The sequence below is a fragment of the Seriola lalandi genome, unplaced genomic scaffold, assembly GCF_002814215.2.
Source record: "Seriola lalandi dorsalis isolate HSWRI2012SDOR001 ecotype SW California unplaced genomic scaffold, Sedor1 jcf7180002054354, whole genome shotgun sequence".
NCBI classification, from domain to species: Eukaryota; Metazoa; Chordata; class Actinopteri; order Carangiformes; family Carangidae; genus Seriola; species Seriola lalandi.
In genome coordinates, this window is record NW_019524907.1 from 382,866 (window position 1) to 403,728 (window position 20,863).

Here is a 20,863-nt window from a genome sequence, read left to right on the forward strand (position 1 = left end):
TGATTTGCTACCCTACTGGCTTGTAGGGTAACTAGGAGGGCGCCCTGGGGTTTGTCGATCCAGAGGACAACAGGAAGGCTTTGCATGAGTCATTTTTCATGTCAAGGCGCCATTCATCTTGAAATTCTTTTAACTGCTGACACGAAGGTCTTCGCTGCAAAGCAAGGTGCGGTTCGCACTACGGGCTATGATTTGAAAAAGCTAGACCTTCGTGGTACTCCTACTCCATTGTGTGTGTGTGTGTGTGTGTGTGTGTGTGTGTGTGTGTGTGTGTGTGTGTGTGTGTGTGTGTGTCATGTTCAGGCATGTCCCAGCGCCCTTCCTCCATCTCTCCTCCCTCCTCATGTGTATGATGTTCTATCTTTCTTCTCTCCCTCCTTCTAATCTCCCATTTCCTGTGGAGTGCTGGTATGTTAGAGGGAGAACTGGTGTTTACACACACTCCTGCAAAACAAGGCAGAAAGAGAGAGAGAGAGGGAGAGAGAGAGAGAGAGAGAGAGAGAGAGAGAGAGAGAAGGACCTCATTGATGGTGACCGTTGGGGCTCTGGATGGGGGAGAATATTCAGTTTGACAAGGACCAGAGCCGCTGTCGTCTTTGCCCAGTAGGTCACATCCTTTTATGCAACCTCTTGAGGATGGATACTGGGAGGCCTGCCAGACACTGACACATTCACACACTCTCTCACACAAACACAGTCATATGGAAACTTCAGTTGTGTGCTCAGGACACAAGGTCAGAAGATTTGAGGTCCTCCCACTCATCGTGCCCTGAATGAGTCGGTCCAGCCGGTGGAAATCCCTCTGTGGATCTCTTTACATCAGGACATTCACCGTCTGACCCAAGGATACCGATGCCAGCATTTCTCTAACCGTTGATTAACCGGCCGCTCACTGAGCAGGACAGGGATCTTACACAGGGTCTGCACATGTGGCGATCATCCTCTCCTTGCGTAACAGCGACCGTTACAAGGTACCGCTGGCCTGGATTTCAGGAAATCCCCTCATGGAACATCGTATGTGTGATCTGCGGAGGATCAGTTTGCGTTCAGCAGATCAGGGTTTAATACGGGTCAGGGGGTAAACGGGGACAGGATGTTATTGATGCTGGTAATGGAGGCGACACAGCTCCACAGTCCCAGCCCCACCCAGGTATGACCCAGACCCTGAACCACACCTGGAGCTCTCTGGACAGGTGAGTGTGCCGTGATTCTGCTCAACCAGAGCAGAAGATACTGATCAAAAAACGTTGATTTGAGTCAACATGTGACACGTTGGCCAGTGAGTGGAAATACTGCACAAAGCTGCATTCCTCGTGCAAGGATTAAGATTTTCCTAAACTAAAATATCGAATTTAGCTGAGATTAAAAGACAATATGTTACATAGTTTTTAGTCTTTCATGATTGACAACATCCACATGTATACGTGTAATACTGCTGAGCGCTCTCTTTTAGCAGTGGTGGAAATATGGGAAATGTGTTCATTCAATTTCTTGCAGAGTTAGATGTGAAAACTGACACCACTCTCATATCTTTATGTCACATATGAAACTACAGCCAAGAGATGGTGAGCGTCGATTACTTTCCTTTTTTTGACGGATTAAGAAAGCAAGATATAACATGTTAATTACTGAGCTTTAAAGGTGCCAGTTGATGAGTTTTGTTGCTGTCAGTATAGCAGTACTAGCTGCTGGCTAGAAAGTGTATTTCCCAAAATTAACTATTATTTTAAGTAAAAGCAGAAATGCCACAATTTAAAAATACTTTCAAAGTAAAAGTCCAGCCTTTGAAATGTACCCAGGTAAAGGCAGATATTAGTGTTAGCAGCAAAATGTACTTAAAGTACCAAAATAAGTTCTTATGCAGCAGAACGGCCCCGTGTTATAATGTACATTATATTATATAGTAGATTTTTCTTATTGATGCTTTAACATGTAAACAGCATTTTAAGGTTGAAGCTGATCAAATTGTGTTTTTTTAAAAAGGTCATACAAAATTAGAGTAGAAGTATAAAATAGTAGTAGTACATCGTATTTGTACTTTTGTATATATTTTTACAGTTGTGAAGGAATAATAAAAAAAAACCTGCTCATTTGTTGATTTATCCATTCAGTAAATTCAATACCTATTATCCATGATAAACTGAAAAAAAAACATCTGTCCAGTGTAATAACTCTTGTAAAAATGTAAAAAGAAAAATATCCAGGGCACTCTGATCGATGTGAAACTAAAAATCCTTTATTAGTACATGGATATAGACATAGACAGACAAGAAATAAGAGAAACGAAACAACAAGAAACAAACATTTCAATTAATTTCTTGTTGTTTCTATTGTCATAATTGTTTTGAAGTGGTTTAATCCACACATCATGTGACTTGTTGAGCCTTTAAATGCACACCTGTTTTTCATTGCACTCATGCCCTGATGAAACTCCGAGAGTATCCATATACTAATAAAGGATTTTTAGTTTCACATCTACAATCAGATCATTTTTTCTGACTGCCATTATACGGTTGCAACTTGTTTTTCTAGTTTACCTGATCACCGGCATCATCCTGGTAGAGCACCTGGTTTCAGTTTTCTTTTTTACATTCCCCACAGTAGCTTTTTGACCCTGTGCAGCGCTCTGCCTGTTTTTCTTCATTACCTATCATCCATGCTCATATTTTTTATCTTTTCTATTTGCTGCGATCTGTGTTTGTTCAGTGGCAGCATTTGTTACTGAGATTTTGCCCCTTGGTCTTTTCTCACAGATGAAACGAAGGCTGTCTAAGCCTGTAATTACAGTACGGTTGATTGCTGCTATGTGTGTGCACCAGCCTTACCTGGAAGAGATCTGGAAGCTAATAATTCATGTGGTTTAACAACGCTTTAATCTTTGATGTGTGATGGATTTGTGCTGTTGTCAAGCAGTGCTGAATGTTTTATTGAGGTTCGTGTGGGCGAATGTGACACATGCTTGTTGGTGCACGCAGACAAACAGCCGCTTATCTAAACAAACACAAACAAATGTCATCCAGCCTGAAATGTGGCCGCATCATGTTTTACCATCAGTTCAATCTTGAATTGTATTTTTCTTTTTTTTTTCATCGTTTTCATTTCATGTTACGACCTCCGCTCCTCCTCCTCCTCCTCCTCCTCCTCCTCCTCCTCTGGTTCTCACTGTCTCCCTCCTCCTTTCTGTTTGCATCTCCCCCTCTCCTTGTTAAAGAGCCCGCTTTGACCCCCATGTGTCTCTGCTTTCCCAAACCTGTGTCTTCTTCCTAAGACATTCCTCTCTTGAAGGACAACAATCAGGTCCACGCCGCCCCTCGCCTGCCCCTGCGCAGCCTTAAAAGGCTTCCCCAGCTGGCGTCTGTCTTGATGACGAGGGCTGAGTGTTTATTACTGAGTCCTCTGCTCTCCAAACAGTTTCCCCAGCGTGGCCTCCCCCCTCCTGATCGGTCAACACAGCCTGGCTCGCAGGCACTGTTAATGGAAAGAGAAAAAAAAAAGTACCTGGATGCGCACGGTGAATTCATATTTATTGAGTTTAAATTCAAAACACAGACCGACAGTCATGTCAGGTCGTCCATCTGCTTCTTCCCTGCTGACCGAACACAGTAGGTCGCGTTTCGACACAAGACAGTGTTCTTCATCCATCCTCTCTTAGCTGGGCCGACAGCGTGCACACAATCAAACATGCACCGTGCACGTATTCGCAGAGAGAGATAAGGAGAGATGAGAGAAGAAAATGCTGGAAGGGAGCTGAATTCATGAGGGTTTCTTTGTCTCAAATGTTTTTGTCAATCAGCTGGATTGCAGCTGTAGATGGACCCATATCCCGTTCTGATTCTTCATTATCACTTATCTTCATCTGGAAAGCAGATCTGTGCTATTGAAGTAAATCTGCGTTGGTAAATTTTCTTTGTATTGTAGCCAAAGGTTGTTTTTATTGGGGTTTTTTTTTTTTGTTGTTTCAATTCACTCTTTCTTTTTAACACACGAAACTCACGCTCAAACTGGTCAAAGTTTTTGTCTTAATTATATTAAACTATTTATTTTGGCTTTCTATTCCGTAGAAAATGATTTCCATATTTAAAGACTGCGAAACCAGATGTCTGTCTTTTTAGATGTATGGTGCTCTTCAACAGAACACACAAGAAAGCAATCAGCAAATGACCCAATTTATGAGTCAACTACCCCCCAACGACCAGCTGCAGTCAATCAGCTAATCAGCATATTGTCCTGCTAATTAGGAGGGATGTACATTTCAATCCGTTAAAGAATAATCAGCTTCAGAAGGCTAAAGCAAATTATGGACAAAAATAAAAATAAAATGAAATAGACAATAAGTATATGTTATTTTATTTTATTTGTTAGTTGCCTCATGACTTTCAGAATTAGCTACATGCTTGATAACGAGATATAACTGGATGAGGAAGTGTTGTTGCAATAAAATGGTAAAACAGCTCATGTATATACTTAGAAACATACATATACTTTTTATTCTTTAATAGCTAGAGAATAAATTGTACAATAGATCATTTTTTTGTGCTAATTAGCTAAGTTAGCAAGCTAGCATGCTAAACTAAGATGGTAAACATTATACCTGCTCAGCAGCAGCATGTTAGCATTGCCACCGTGATTATGTTAGCATACTGACATTAGCATTTATGCTACTACTACAATAGCTACTTTTATTGTGTTATGTGTGTGTTATGTTTGTACCAGTTTGTTACCAAGTGAAACCAGTGTGTAGCTTTAATAAAATGATCTGAGTTTCTGTTGTTGGTTTTAGTGTTAATACTGGATACTTGTGATTTAACTGATTTAGCTCCATTTGCAGTTATTCTGTCAACAGTTTGTTGTCACGTCTGTCATTCTGTTCGCCCGGTGGGAGAGGTTGGAGTAAGCGGTGTCTCACAGAGCCAGTAGCATGTCTTGTGAACAGATTAAATATGATACCTGTGGATTGATTTCTGCCACAAAACATGTAATTTCTCATGCCCTAAATCCGACTAACATATCAGAATATTCAGATTTTAAGTTTTACTAACCACAGTCCATTGTCTTTGCAGAGGTACGGCTGACTGGTTCGGGGTGAGCAAAGACAGCGACAGCACCCAGCGATGGAGGAGGAAGAGCCTGCAGCACTGCAGCCATCTGTATGGGGGTCTGAAGGCTCAGGTGATGAGGGAAATGGAGCTCCACAGCCAGGACAACCTTTCCCTGGCCAGCACTGAGACCCCTCCTCCCCTCTACCTCCCACCCCACCACCCCAGTCACCACCACTATGGCATGCAGAGGGTAGGCTAGCGCCTGGGGCACATTACACGGATCGAGGAACGAACGGGACAGTTACTCACCTCTTCCTGTTTCACTTCTTTCATTTAACTTCTTCCACTCTTTCACTCCCTTTCCTCATTACACATTGCAGTTACGGTGCTTGCTTTACCTCTTAGCTCGGTCATCTTGCCTAGGGTTCGATTGATGGGTTTTTGACGACTAATACTAGGAGCTAATGTTTTTGCTCATTATTATAAGCGCATTTAATAAGCGTTTCAGTGTTAGCCTAATGATTGTTGCATGAAGCGGCTCCGGTGATGATGCAAATTCATAACAGACAAATCTTTTACTGCTATTGTGAATAATTTAATCAGTAAAAAATAATGTTGATTACTAGATATTTAATTATTAATTAAGAAAAAGCTGCTTTCCGCTGGATACATCAGTCCAACCCTAGTACAGATGTGTGTTATGTGCATCCCTTCTCTTCACTATTCTTTCGCTGTGTGTTTACTGTTGTATGTGGCTTGTCCAAGTATGAAAAGTCCTGTGTGTGTGTATGTGCGTGTGTGTGTGTGTGCGTGCGCGCAGATCGTAGACCCACTGGCCCGGGGTCGTGCCTTCCGCATGGTGGAAGATGTAGACGGCTTCAGTGTCCCGCAAACTCCCATCACACCCGGCACCGCCTCCCTCTGCTCCTTTTCAAGCTCCCGCTCCGCCCTCAACCGGTTGCCGCGACGACGCAAGCGGGAGTCTGTTGCTGTCATGAGTCTCAAGGCAGCAGCCGCACTTATGAAGGTGTTTTTTTTTTTGTTGTTGTTGTTGTTTATAAATGAGAATTAATCTTAAAAACTTCTCAATCACCAAATACTCTTTTTGCTTTGCAAAGCCTGTGCTTCAAGCTCCAAGCTGCCGCCAAACACCAGTTTTCCCCGAAATTGAAATGACTAGTTTTTCTGCACAATGTAGATGCACATTAGGACCAGCTATAATTTACATTATAGGCTATAACTGACTGTGATCTTTTTCTCTGAAAAGGAGATTGAGCTTAAGATAGACAAACAAATGCTTTACAGTTAATCCCACTGAGTTTCCATACATGTGCACACACTTTAATGTCCATTATATTATGATTCTGTGAAGAGATTCTTTGAATAACTCTATCCGTTATATGCTGATGTGTCTCTGTCTCCTACACACATGAATGGATGGGATTAATTTCTGAGTGTTTTTCTGCGTATTTGCATTTCTGTCCGTGTGTTCATGTGTGTGCGTCGGCATGTAATGTAAAACATGAGCTCAGCTGTCGTGTTGTGGATTAAACTCTTACATATATGTTACAGGAGTAGAATCCACTAGTGTATGTTGAGCAGAGAGCAGGGATTCACCAACAGATGGTACATGATAATACACAGCGAATGCTCAGATATCTGCTGGGTTGTGGTCAGAATATTAAGTAGAGAGGTAATCCAGTGACACACAGAGGTTGGTGTATTTAGAGAGTGGCACGCGCTGCTGGGGATTCCTCCAGATAAACGCTCAGGCTCAGGGTATACTCATGTGTTTCTCCTACAACACCACTGCTGTGAGCAGAGTCTGATAATAATGTCAGACATGGTCTCATTTGCTAACAGTAGTAAAAACCCTGAGTAAGTATCTGTCACAATGATATACTTTTTCAATAATGTTCCATTATTGGCATCATTTATCAGAGAAAATATCATCGTAGCTCAGTGTGACACCGGTACATGATGATGTTTGTGTTTTTTCTGTGCGTTAGGGCCGGACGTTGGGTGATAGCACCACAGGGCGACATCGTAGACGGAGTTTCATGCCTCCTAGTTTCTTCGAAGACGACACTGTAGACTTTCCTGATGATCTGGACACTTCCTTCTTCACCAGAGTGAGCAGTGGACACACTTCCACACACCACAACCTTTCATTTATTTTCACCTGAATTAACAAGATAAAAATTACAGAAGATTGTGTCTCCACTAGTTTTTTGTGGTTGACTTATAGAATTCAGGTATAAAATATTGTAAAACTAGTGCTATTAACAAATGAATTACACATTTATTGAGTTGAATTTTAATGACATCACAGCTTGATTGAATAATGCTTTTACACTAAAGTTATTAAGCTCATTCATAAGTATTTTCTTGTTCTCTGGGCAAAGCAAAGTAAAAATTCAAAGCACTTAATTGTGGTCTGAGCGTATTTATTAAATATTTACTATATTGAATTCCTGCTCACTTATTTGTTCGTCTTTGTAGGAGGGCCTGCACGATGAGCTGTCCACCTATGCGGATGATGTTTTTGAGACACCATCGGAGGCGGCCATCAAACAGCTGGATGAGAGCGAGCTCACAGGAAGTGCGCTGGATAGGAATGAACTGGAGAGGAGTCACCTCATGTTGTGGGTTTATATTTTTACAGAATTTTTTCATAGGCACATGAACCTCTCACCCTTCACACAAGTTCAGCAGCACTGAAGACACTGTCTTATGATACTACGTACTGACTAAATTCTCCATCTTACGTATCAGTTTGCGATTCTTTCCTCTTCCTAAATCAAGGCCTTTAGAGCGAGGATGGCGGAAGACAAAAGATGGCTGTCTGGTGCAACCTAAAGTTCGCCTGAAACAGGAGGTGGTGAGTGTCAACAACCATCAGCAGCGGGGACAAAGGATCGTGGTTCCCGTTAAGAAGCTGTTTGCCCGAGAGAAGAGGCCGTATGGGCTCGGCATGGTCGGCCGTCTCACAAACCGGACGTACCGCAAGCGCATTGACAGCTTTGTCAAGAGGCAGATTGAGGACATGGATGATCACAGGTAAAGTAGATGATTCTGTTTTTTTCCTTCCTGTCCTCTGATGTGAAATTAAATATAGTTTTTCATCAATATTCCAGCAAACGGAGCCTGAAATAGTTTTCCTCTCTCTCCTTCAGGCCTTTCTTTACCTACTGGATCACATTTGTCCATTTGCTCATCACCATTCTGGCTGTGGCTATCTACGGCATCGCCCCTGTGGGCTTCACACAACACGAAACTGTCGATTCTGTAAGTAGAAGTTCACAATGTTTGTCATCTTCAGATTGGTTCTGTTTGTGAATCTGTGTTGAATCTCCTCTGAAAATGGATGACTGAGTGATACAACTACCTTCTGTAGGTGCTGAGGAACAAAGGAGTTTATGAAAATGTTAAGTTTGTGCAACAACAAAACTTCTGGGTGGGTCCGAGCTCGGTAAGTATTTTCTTTTTTACCATCTTTACTATTTACAATGAAAAAATTAACAAAAATCATTCAATTAAAAAGATAAACTGATGGTAATGATTGAAATGGCAGAAATGAATTACAAATAGAATAAGGATAAACAGTCGAAATATTCGCTTCTGCCGCTCCGAGCAGACTATTGACTATTCAATTGTGCACAGAAAGATATCGTAACAATGTCGGTCTCTAACATGATGAGTGGTGGTGTTGATGAAAGGTCACTTGAGTTCATTTAATCTCACATAGCCAGGCCCGTCTCCGTGACCTCACCAAGCTGTAATGTCACTATCCCGCAGGAGGCACTGATCCACCTGGGAGCCAAGTTTTCCCCCTGCATGCGTCAAGACGAAGAGATCCAGAAACTGATCCAGGAGAAGAGAGAGAGAGAGAGAGAGTCCGGCTGCTGCGTGAGGAACGATCGCTCCGGCTGCCTGCAGACTTTACAAGAGGAGTGTTCGGTCGGTGAAACCAGAGTCTTTACAGTCAAACTTCTAGACCGACTGTTACTTGGCCTTTTTCAGCCATGTCTATCTTAAAGGTGTCACTGGAGGAACTTATACACAGAAGGCATATTTGACAGTACAGTAGCAAGTTAAACTCCACATAGAGCATTTTAAAAAGGTTCTTGTTGCAGTATTTTTGTTCAAGTAGCCACTAGATGATGATTGAGCTACTTCTGTTCGTCTTGTACTGCAGAGCACCCTGGCAGTGTGGGTGAAGTGGCCTCAGCACCCCAGTGCTCCCCATCTGAACGGTGAACTACGCCAGCATGGTTCAGTCTGCCATCAGGACCCCAGGTAACATTAAAAGAAATGCTGTCTGAATGATTATCATCCTTATGTTTCAGAACGGCACTGTGACATCGTTTTCCTCCGTGTGCGTCATTTTGAACTTGATTGTGATTTGTAGAATTTGCCTGGAGCCAGCCTCGGTTTCACCTCACGAGTGGCCTGATGACATCACCAAGTGGCCAGTGAGTATAATTATATTTGCTCATGTCTGAAGACCATAAATGTGTATCGACATAATCCGAATTTTCACACTGCAGTAGGGAGTGAAGGGGGAGCCTATAAAAGTTGACCACAAAGGAGACTGCCCTCACCCGGATCCTAATTTTGGCATTTTTATATTTAAATTTAAACTTTCCCTGTAGGTTTGTACAAGGTACAACTCTGGAAATCACACCAACCTCCCCCACATAGACTGCACCATCACAGGCCGGCCCTGCTGCATTGGAACCAAAGGACGGTGAGCATCAGTGTCACCGGGCACCGCAGGAGTCGCCGTGTTGCATATGTACCAATATTAACTACCTTCATTTTTGAGCACTTTCATGCTTATTGTTTTTTCGCCACTTTCTCTGATGTCAGAACAGAGAAGTTTTCGGCACAGAGTCTATACAGTCATAGATCAGTGAAACTGCACTGAAACTCTTACAGTTGAACAACTCCTTTAAGGCGACGTCGCCCAGCACTCAATTAAATTATAAAGAAAATCTTAAGTATATTAAAGTTTTTGAATAATTAATTCCTGGATTTTTCTTTTTTTCTGTGAGCTTTTGCTGATGAAGCTTATGGTGTGTGTGTGTGTGTGTGTGTGTGTGTGTGTGTGTGTGTGTGTGTGTGTGTGTGTGTGTGTGTGTGGTGTTGCAGATGTGAAATCACCTCTAGAGAATACTGTGACTTTATGCACGGCTACTTCCATGAGGAGGCTACTCTCTGCTCACAGGTAGGACAAAGAGAGGACACAGTCATTTTAACTGTATTTACAACCTTTTCTTTTCCTCAAATCCTCATGAATCTGTACAACAGTTGCTATTTTTTATTCATTCTAAAGGCTTTTTCAGCCCAGACGGTATCTGTGATGCATGCACTTGAATTTAAAACATTGCTGCACCAGTTGAGGCTTGAACTCCCAACCTGCAGGTCATTGTTGAATAAAGACTGTGCGCTGACCGATTGCACCACTGGAGCCTGTGGTTTCCTGTGACTTTGGACTGAACTCAACATGTCATGTTCCTCCACAGGGTGGCAGTGGATCTACAGTCCTGACTGTTTTTCTCCTGACTGTCTTTCTCCACCAGGTCGCTTGTATGGATGATGTGTGTGGTTTGCTGCCTTTTCTCAATCCAGAGATCCCAGACCAGTTCTCCAGACTGTGGCTGTCACTCTTTCTTCATGCTGGGTGACTGAACTCCCCTTCTTCTTTTTGTCTATCTCAGAACAGGCCTCGGTATTTAGACATGAGAGTACAACTGTTTCACGTGCCTAAATCACAAATCGGTTAAAAGAGTAAAAAGTTATAACGTTCAAAAATAACTTTCTGGCTATCTGTGTCTGTAGGATCCTGCACTGCCTGGTGTCAGTGTTGTTCCAGATGACGGTGCTAAGGGACATAGAGAAGCTGGCCGGCTGGCTGAGAATCTCCATCATCTACATGCTGAGCGGCATCACTGGCAACTTGGCCTCAGCCATCTTCCTGCCCTACAGAGCGGAGGTACAATGTCACCCTCAAAACAGAACTATACACATGATCCGGCATCTTCTGGAACCCCACGGTGTTCAATATTAAATAAACCTTTTGTGAACTAAGTAAATAAATTAATTCATGAATAAATACATTTAATTTAATAAATTTAATACTCTCAAATTCATAATTCCTGCCTCACTCAAGCTTGCAAGCTAAACAAGTGCTACCAGGTAAGCTCCTGCTAGCAACCGGAGCTAACTGGCTAGCTAACAGGCTGTTAGCAGAACAGCTGATCCTTAAGAAACATCTTCAGGCTGTTGAAGCAGCTCTGACTTAACTAGCCAACTTTAGCTGTTGCTGATAAACCAAGATGTGCAACCCCCCTCCTAGCTAGTTAGCCAGCTAGGTAAGTAGCATGTGGAGCCATGTTACGCTAAATGAATAAAAAGAGATGTTTGTTACTGTGTTTGTTTACAACAACAACCTCTGCATAATAAGAGATAACTGGCTAAATGGGTTGCTACAAAAAAATTAGCAAAATCTGTAAAATTTTTACTTTTATTTGTGCATTTTCATGTTTTTCTTTTTCATTATTGGATGTACTAAAAGTCTCATTTAAACAGATATTGCACTTTAAATAGTTGTAGCATTTAAGAGAGACATGTGCCGCACAGGGAAAAAGACTGTAGCTGTGTCAGAGGGCTTCACTTCAGCCCCTGAGCTCTTAACAGTTTATGTTCCTCTCAGGACTTTATCAGGGACTAGTTTTTGTTTTTTGATGAACTGAGCTATGTAAGACATAACATCTCTGTGTCCCTGCATTCACCGTCTTCCTCCTCTTCATCCCTCTCTCTCTCAGGTGGGTCCTGCAGGCAGCCAGTTCGGTATCCTGGCCTGTCTGTTTGTGGAGCTGTTTCAGAGCTGGCAGATCCTCGAGCGACCGTGGTGGGCGTTTGCCAAGCTGCTGGCCATCTCAGTCTTCTTCTTCTCCTTTGGTTTGCTTCCATGGATTGACAACTTTGCCCACATCTGCGGATTCATATCTGGATTCTTCCTGTCCTTTGCCTTCCTGCCGTACATCAGGTAGGTGAAGAGAGGGATGCAGACTGTATCTGTACCCTCCCTGTGAATAAATAGATACAGAGAGATAGAGATAAATAATGCTTGGTTTCTTCTCTTTAGTTTCGGGCGTTCTGATATGTACCGTAAGCGGGTCCAGATCTGTGTCTTCCTGCTGGTCTTCCTGGGTCTGCTCTCCGCCCTGGCTGTTCTCTTCTACGTCTACCCCGTGAAGTGTGAGTGGTGTGAGTACCTCACCTGCATCCCCATCACTGACAAGTTCTGTGAGAAGTATGACCTGAACGCGCACCTCCTCTGAACGCCGGCCTTCGAAGTGTCAGCTGGACTGTCTCTGGGAGAGCACTGAAGTTGGACCGGGTTGCAACATTTCTAAAATGTTGGACGTTGAGGCAACTGAAAAAAAAAATAAAATGCACATTTAGCCGCAGTGCAACTTGTGACTGAGCAGGAACATTTCTCCTGGAACAACGGCTGCAGCATTTCAGGATTTTCTTATGTGGACCAGTGAATTTCAAACTTGTTTGTTGTACCGTTTGGAAAGGCACAACAGACCCACTATGAATAAAGGCATGAAAGCCTCCAGGCATCTGACTAAAAATATTCACGTGCACGGGAACAAAACTTGACTGAAAGGACTAACAATTGATTTATATGTGTGACTGATCTCTAGCTGGGCTAATCAGTGACCAGTCACACTGGAGGATTAGTTACCTCTCTTCTTACGTGACTTGACAGCAACCCCCAGTGGCCAAAGGGGAGCGTTACAACCTAACAAGGCTGCAGAGGATGAGCTGAGGCTTTTTTTTTTTTTTACTGATGTCCAAACTGTTTTGTCCATTTACTGGATTTTCTTAGAGTTAAAACTCGCCAACAAATGAGACTCTAAAATGCTTAAATGTGCCTTACAGACACACAAACACGCCCACGCACACGATGTCTTTATAGTGCCATGTGTCAGTTTGTGTCAGCGGTTTCTGGCATTATGGGTCGTGTTCCTTAACCTTTGTAGAAAACTGTATTTCACAATCTGACAAAATTATGTAAAATATGTTTTTACACAGCCTTTAATGCACTTCTTTCACAGATGGATTGTTTGTTTGTTTGTTTTTTTATATTCACCGTGTTCCATGTAAAGAACACAGTTATACATTAATCTGCTGCATTGTGAATCGCTGTTACGGAGGTGAATTTTTGTGTTTTTCCGTTTGTTTGTTTTTTATTCATAGTGGTCGCGTTTTAGCTACCTAACAATAAACACAATGAAACACTCAATTTGGCTCATTTTTCAGTCTGTGTTTCCTTCAGAAGTCAAGACACTTAAACCACACTGGTCCAGGTGAGGCTTGAACTCACAACCTCAGCATCACTGTGCTGGTGTCTGTCCTATTTGTACCACACACTTATCTGTTGTACCACTGGAGCTTGTAATCTACTCACACCACACCAGAATATTGCAGGGAAATGTACATTTTCCATAGTCACCTCAGTTAATCAGGTATTAAAGGAAACATTACATAACTATCTTTTCCTTTTTTTTATCACTCATCTCCACCTTGTGGATTTATGGAGGACTTATAATTTAGAAAATAATATTTTTAGCAGGATTGGGGTAGATTTGTTTGAAATGTGATGAATTAATATTGTTGTGGTGAACACCAAACTGACCCACAGATGGATCGGTCATCACAAGCGTAATTTGGGATGACTGGTTTTCTGAACATAGCTCTGAGTATTCTAGCAGAGGAATATGACAAAACCAAATAAAAACACCAAGGTTATGAAGATATATTTCTGATCATGAATAACAGAAACAACAAACTACACCGCTGACACTGATGCTAACCACCACTAACCTCAGCACAAGAAGAGGGAAGTCATTAAAATCTTTCACTAATCGAAAATCATTATTAATTTACCTTAAAGAAAAAGCTGAAGACTTCATCTATTCACAGTTAATTAAATTTAAACGTGATGCTTGGAGAAAACAACTTACTGGAGTATGTCCCAAAAATAAAATAAAAACATCAACACTTGTAAGTTTATGTGAATGTTGAAAAGGACGAGGATAAGTTGGGTGTTCTGTCCCAAACTCCTAAAAAAAAACACAGGCATAGTTGAAGACAGTGTGTCTGTGTAATTTATTTTCCAGCCTCCCAAAGTGCAAATTATGAAACTGTTTGCAAACATAAAAATAGAAAAAACAACAAAAATAAAGCATTATATATGTTACAGTCACTCCATGTTACCTGCTCTGTAACCAAAAACAGACTGACTTCACTAGGCCCAGGTAGGCCCTTATAAACCCATAGCCCCGCCCACCAGGCTTAATATTTACAAACAAAAAAACAAAAAACAAGTATATTTATAAAGCACATTTTCTGGCTAAATAAAGCTCTCACAGTTTATGAAATAAAAATATATTTTAACCAAATAATTTAATAAACATTTCTACATCAGCGAAACAAGTTGTTTGCTGCAGAAAACAGCATTACAAACAGGAAACTCCCATAAGCGCGCGAAAACAAACCATTTAACGAAAGGAAAATGTTACGGCCTTGTTTTGCCGAACTCGCGGGGGAGAGAGACGGCGTGTCGCGCGCCCCAACAACAGGTAAGCAACACGTCGTTAAGCGAATGTGCGTGTGAATGTGAATGTGAATGTATGCGTAACTATTAATAGGACAACCAAGTGTGCAGGAGGAATAACAGCGAAGTGTGTCGAGAAAGGAGGGAGAGAGAGAGAGGTGTGTGTCTGTGGTGTGCGTGCGTGCGTGCGCGTGGGTGCAGCAGGTTCAAGTTAAACCCTCAGATACAGTGATCTCTAGTGGCTTCAAGTCGTTTCTACAGGATCACAACAGCTGAGTAAAGATTGCTGACTTTGAGTTTGTGACTGGTCTGTGTGAAAATGTAAATGTGAACTGGCTGTGAATTCCTGATGCTTTTTGTCTTGTTTTGTTTTTTGTTTTGTTTTGTTGTCATCACTGTTAAGGTGGGTCGACCTTCAGTGTAATTACTCTTCTCTGATTTTTGGTGACATCAGCAAACTTCCACTAAAGTTCAGCATGAGAACACATCTAACCGGCCAAAGCAATCGGCCTCTTTTTCAGGGATATTTAAATCTGTTGTTGAGTGTTGTTCACTGTGGGGTCGACATCAGGCTCCAGTGGCGCAATCGGTCAGCGCGCGGTACTTATAAGACAGTAACCTGCAGAGTGATGCCGAGGTTGTGAGTTCGAGCCTCACCTGGAGCAGCACAGTTTTACTGTGGTGGTTGAGGAGTAAGACAAGACACAGCTGTTGATCACTCTACTCTTCTGAATGACTTACCTCCTGTAAGAACTACAAAGACCAGAGGCCTTGGCTTTCACTCAGTGATTAAAGTCAAGGTGTGTGTGTGTGTGGCCTTTTCAAAGAAGAGGTGAACTACTGTTGATGTTCACCTTCAAGATGAACTTGGTCTGTGGGTCTGCAAGGTGATATTTTCAGATTGAGGCCAAGAGCTGAATTTGTGACTTCATTTTCTAATTTCTTAAGTAAAAATTTGTACTTTTTATTTTTTCCCAGTTAGATTTAGTGAATACATTACTGAAGTTAGCAGCATAAATGTTAGATTTAACTTAAAACTCAACTTAAAAAAAGCAGCTACTAAAGTTCTGGTTGTGAGTGCAAAGAAACCGAGGCAGAACTGCTGTAGCATTTGTTGTGAGGTACTATGGATCGAACATGCTAATCGTGTATTACCAAAGCTTACCTTGTACACATCACACACTCTAAAATGATAAGGTATTTCAGGGCTTTTTAAAGTTAACCCACAGCATCCTCGAGAAGTAATAAGTAAGTTTCTTCCATAATTCTTAACCAGGGTTCTGCGGAGAGTTTAGTAGTGTTTTTCTTTTTCCTTCTGAGGACCTTTCCTCGCCCGCCTACAATCCCTGACAGTCCTCCTGCATTGCTGACTCTTTATTGCTTATCATACCTGTGTAAGTCAAGATGTCTGTTGTTTTTTTTTAGGAATGCCCACTAGATGGCAACACAGGACCTTGCACTCCTGTGTTAAACCTGGTACAAGAGTAAAACATGACTGCTGCTCAGGGTACAAAGCTTGAATTACAACAACATTGTTTTATTGTTCTTTGGGATTTGAATTCCATTAATTCAAACAGAAAGGTTTATTAGCGTGCAGAACTCTTGTTGGTGCCCCCAGATGCTCCCAGTGTTGTTGTACCACTGGGTCTGTTCATTCTTGCTCGCCTCCCATTCTCTGAGTGTGCGTATATACACACACACACACACACACACACACTGAAATCTGCATGCAAATACACACACAGGCACACGCGCAATCGCTCTGGCATTCGTTAATTCTTGTCTGTAATTGAGTCTAAATGAGTGTGTACTTATGTTAGAGAGGCGCTCTGAGAGGCTGAACAGCACAAACACAGACAGCACTGATCTGCATTCAAAATACAACGCTGAAACTTATTCTATTAATCTTGCATTTAGGTCATTTTGGTATCTATTAGGTTTTCCCCAAAGTCCACGCTCGTCTTCAACAAGTGGTCACATATTACAATTTACTTGTAAAATTTTATTATCCTGGGTGATGAATCAAAAAGAGTCGCACTGCAACTTTTTAAAGAAATTTTATTTATTCACTTTCTTATTGAGAGTTACTGTAAATGAGTGAATTGACCCCACCCTCACCTCTGACACGTACGCTGAATACGAAGCAGGTTAGCTTAGCACAAAAATGTTATGTTGTTACATTTGTGTTTATGTGCAAATTAAACAAAGGAGATGTGTTAATTAGTGAGCTTTAGAGATAATGGTAGGTGGACTTAGTGAGAGCCGGGCTAGCTGCTTCCTGTATTTGGTTGTGTTGTGATTTTTGTGCGTGTGTTTTCTTAAGTTGCAGTGCGTTGAGCTCTCAAGGCCGCCATAGTTAAGCTAAGCTAACCAGCTGCTAGGTATAGCTTCATATTTAGCATTCAGACAATGGCTGATATGATAAACTTGTTAGCATACACTTTCCAGCAGATGTTAGCATAACAATAACAGCAACATTAGCATTTATTTGGAGTCGTGTTTCTGGTGACCTTGCAAATGTAACCTAATAACAATATGGACTCTCCTTTTGATTTTGCTCAACTCCTAACGGGAATATCTAGCTTAGCTGGTAGCTGTGCTCACCGACTAGTTGCTAACTTTGTTGCTAATCTTCTGTCGTTCTGGCCGGGATCTTCTTTGAGTCACCGTTTTCACACTGACATTGTTTTCAGATTCTCATTTACATTTTTACATACATTTTATTATAAAAAATATTTATTATAGCATCTTTTAGCAAGATCTAAATACCATAGATTACGCGTACAACACTATGTGAGCTAATATTCTCTGTCCCCGTTTTTTTTGTCACAATAAAAGCTGGTGGAGCAGCTAATAGTGACAAATTAATGACCCTGCCGACATAAAGATCCTGAAAAATCATCTCTGGCTGCTTGGCCTAATAGAGGCAGCACCCAAAGCCATTAGACCTCCTCCCCCCGCTCACTGCCACCCCCATCCCCTGCCGACTGCTCATAGGAAATTATCTCTCCCGTCTCCTCCCACGTCTCCCTTCTCCAATCCAACTCCATCCGCTCACGACCTCCTCCTGCTCCTGTCCATTTCATGCCTTCATGTTTCCATCACTCATTCATCATTTGGTTTTTCCAAAGCCCCCACCTCCAACTCACGCTTCTGCTGCACCCCCCGACCCTCCATCACGGCTCATATAGAGATGTTAATGTGACATGAAGAGGAGGGTATCTACGAACCATTGATCAGAATCAAACGAGACACACTTAGATACAACGCAGTCCTCCCCCTCCTCCTCAACTCATCTTTTAATGGATGGTTGGTTTTTAGGGACAAAATGAAAGTCAGGTTTCCTACGTCGATAGATAGATAGATAGATAGATAGATAGATAGATAGATAGATAGATAGATGTAGCTGCTGTTGTGTCTGCCTAGAAAGACGACCCTGAAATGGGACCCTGACAGCTGGCCAACAGGTGGCCACTGACAGACCCTCTCTCTTCATTGTGCCTGGAACAAGACACACACACACACACACACACACACACACACACACACACACACACACTCCTCAGTCTCAGCACACATCAGGTGAAGGAGGCCAACCAAGAGGTGGAAGGGTGGGGGCTTGGGGGATTGTTTGTGTTTATGTGTGTGTGTGTGTGTGTGTGTGTGTGTGTGTGTGTGTGTGTGTGTGTGAGAGTGATGGGGGAGGGGAAGGCAGGCCTAGCACACACCTGTCGGATGAGCCCACCTATGGCAGAGATGATGGAGAGTAATGTTATAGCCCCCTCCCCCTGAAAACCACATGGTCCTATACACCACCTGGACTGACAGTGAAAAACCTCCTCCTGCCTGTGTGTGTGTGTGTTTGTGTGTGTTCATTGAAGTGTTTAAGTCTAATGACATAAGTTTTACCTGGAAAAAGAGTTGAATGTTGCCGCCATCTTTTTTTTTTTTCTTTTCAAATGTAGCTTCAGATTTTATTGTCTCGAGACGATGGCTGCCTGTTACGTCCGGACTCGCCTTTGTTTCACCGGCTTCTGTGACTCTCTTCAGTCTATTCAGCATTTCTTCCTCTGGTCTTTCTGAAAAAATGAAGCATGTTTCTGCAGTTTTCTGTCCATATAAAACAAATTAACTACAACAGTTTAAATAGTAGCTTTCTCTTATTATTCACTATCATTACATTCCCATCCAGGGCTTAATATCTTCCAATGACCTTCAGGATTCTGGTGTTGACTGTAATTTAAATTTCATAGGTACTTTCTGATTAAAATCCCTGTTTAAATTCTCCATAAAGGTCACATGCTTATATTTTCTGCAGCTCTTCTGTATTAAACTATTAAACTAACACATTCATTTTCGAGTTCAGTACTTAACAGGTCTGCACTGATACATACTGCCTCCAGGAGGTAGCCACATGCAGGACCTGCCCTGTTTAGGACTGTCTCATGCATTGCAGTTGAGTCAGTCCCTTTTCGGATAAACTCTTTTTTATCCGAGGTGGTGAAGTTAACCAGACACGCATTTGGCAAACCAGCTTCATCAGTCTTCATCCTTGAAGTCTTTTCTCTTGTAGAGCTAAAAAAACACCAATTGAAAACAGTTCAGATAAAGAATATATCTCATCTTTCTGTCTGCTTAATCTGCGAAACCCATTAAACCAGAGATTTGCAAGTGAATCAGATGCTTCTACATTATCTGACTGAATTTAGTTTTTTTTTTTTACTTTCTAGCAGCGTCCCCCAGAAGCCAGTAAATCTCCTTTTTAACTGAAGCACATTTGGGTATGTTCCAAGCTCCTCGCAGACGGTATTATTACAGGTTGTCATTTTAACTTGTAGAGTTTGCTCAGTTCTTGCTTTTCCAGTATATCAGGTTTTTTTTTTTTCGAAAAACCCCCGGAGAAGTACATCATTAAAGGTCCATCTTATTTCACTGTAAGTTCAGTCGCAGTTCATTTGCATTTCCTTCCGTCTTAAATCCGAGTATCCAATTAGACACGATGAAAGGAACGACTGAGTGTCCGTTTCTCACAACACACAAGTGCTTGTTTTTCTTTTTTGGGAAATCCAGACATCTTAACCGAAGATGCTTTGACAGGATGTGCTGGCTTTGTCTGACATAAAGTAGGTGATATAGAGATTGTCATATGCAGTCATGTTGCACTGAACTGTAATATGACTTACTTCCTGAACCCCCCCCCGTACCCTCCACACACATATTGCCCTGTCATTTCCAGAGGACAATCCTCCTCTTCCTTACCATGTGTCCTCCAGCCGTCCTGAAGACTTGCTCTTATCCTCCACTCATTGGCTCCCAGTCACTAATTACACACACACACACACACACACACGCACACACATACACACACACAAAGGTGCACCTACACACACACACACCTCATTAGCGATCACTCTAACAATACTCTCTCCCTGAATGCCCTCTCAGAATCTCTCTGATGGTTAGTAATTCTCTCTTTCTTTCTTGCACTCAATGTATGTTAGTGTACGCAACCCCCCCCCACCCACCATCCCCGTGTGGGTTACGTCTCCCTGGATTCATTTTCATGGAACTGTTATCTGATATTCACACAGGACACATGGGACTCCAGGAGGAAGGACAGGAAGAGAACAGAATGTCAACAAAAACAAGATGAAGTGAGAAAAGATAAGATGAAAGAGGAAGTGTGTTAAAGTTAATAATGAGTACGATGGGTGTACCTCAGGGTTCGGTGTTAGGTCCCGTAGTTTTTAGCTTATAGAGCTGATCTTCCACAACAGTAACATGGGATAGAATTGATTATATATGCTGATGACAAAATCATGTCTTAGTTTGATTATTGGCAAGACAAAAACATGGGGGATGGGTTGTCGGTCGTTCGATTCCCGGCTCCTTAGGCAAGATACTGAACCTCCATATAAAACATAATTCCACCCAGTAGATGTTTCCAGAGCAGCAACAGAGATGTGATCCCTCACTGGCTTCCCACCATGTGAACATTGTCATTAAGGCACAAGGGTGTCTGCATTGAAAGGCAATACTTTTGCTCTGCTATGAATCCAGAAAACCTTCCATACAATCTACTCCCTCCAAAATAAGGCACAATCAACTTGATTAAAATGTTTCTTGAAACAAGAGTCACTTTTTCTCAATATTCAAGGAGCAATCTGCCTTAATCTATCTTCTTTAA

At 42.0% G+C, this 20,863-nt stretch overlaps 1 protein-coding gene and 1 non-coding gene across 9 annotated transcripts in view; both read left to right on the top strand.

The window, feature by feature from the left end:
• rhbdf1b (rhomboid 5 homolog 1b (Drosophila)) overlaps positions 1 to 13,362 on the top strand; it is a 35,859-nt gene extending 22,497 nt beyond the window's left edge. For 3 of the 8 annotated variants that reach the window (XM_023408131.2, XM_023408133.2, XM_087174466.1), the window contains 16 exons: positions 5,061 to 5,289; positions 5,860 to 6,066; positions 7,049 to 7,171; positions 7,542 to 7,684; positions 7,845 to 8,099; positions 8,216 to 8,327; positions 8,437 to 8,511; positions 8,838 to 8,999; positions 9,238 to 9,338; positions 9,451 to 9,514; positions 9,695 to 9,789; positions 10,194 to 10,269; positions 10,625 to 10,725; positions 10,884 to 11,037; positions 11,870 to 12,093; positions 12,193 to 13,362. In XM_023408131.2, coding sequence (XP_023263899.1) covers positions 5,061 to 5,289; positions 5,860 to 6,066; positions 7,049 to 7,171; positions 7,542 to 7,684; positions 7,845 to 8,099; positions 8,216 to 8,327; positions 8,437 to 8,511; positions 8,838 to 8,999; positions 9,238 to 9,338; positions 9,451 to 9,514; positions 9,695 to 9,789; positions 10,194 to 10,269; positions 10,625 to 10,725; positions 10,884 to 11,037; positions 11,870 to 12,093; positions 12,193 to 12,388 — 2,317 coding nt within the window. In that variant the 3' untranslated portion in view covers positions 12,389 to 13,362. Of the gene's footprint in view, positions 1 to 456; positions 1,194 to 5,060; positions 5,290 to 5,859; positions 6,067 to 7,048; positions 7,172 to 7,541; positions 7,685 to 7,844; positions 8,100 to 8,215; positions 8,328 to 8,436; positions 8,512 to 8,837; positions 9,000 to 9,237; positions 9,339 to 9,450; positions 9,515 to 9,694; positions 9,790 to 10,193; positions 10,270 to 10,624; positions 10,726 to 10,883; positions 11,038 to 11,869; positions 12,094 to 12,192 lie in introns of those variants that run through there. The other 5 variants (XM_023408132.2, XM_087174468.1, XM_023408134.2 and 2 more) reach the window with 4 other exon arrangements.
• A 1,885-nt stretch (positions 13,363 to 15,247) lies between these two features.
• On the top strand, positions 15,248 to 15,341 carry trnai-uau (transfer RNA isoleucine (anticodon UAU)). Its single transcript has 2 exons — positions 15,248 to 15,285; positions 15,306 to 15,341. It is a non-coding gene; the product is annotated as a tRNA-Ile (tRNA).
• Positions 15,342 to 20,863: the final 5,522 nt, after the last annotated feature.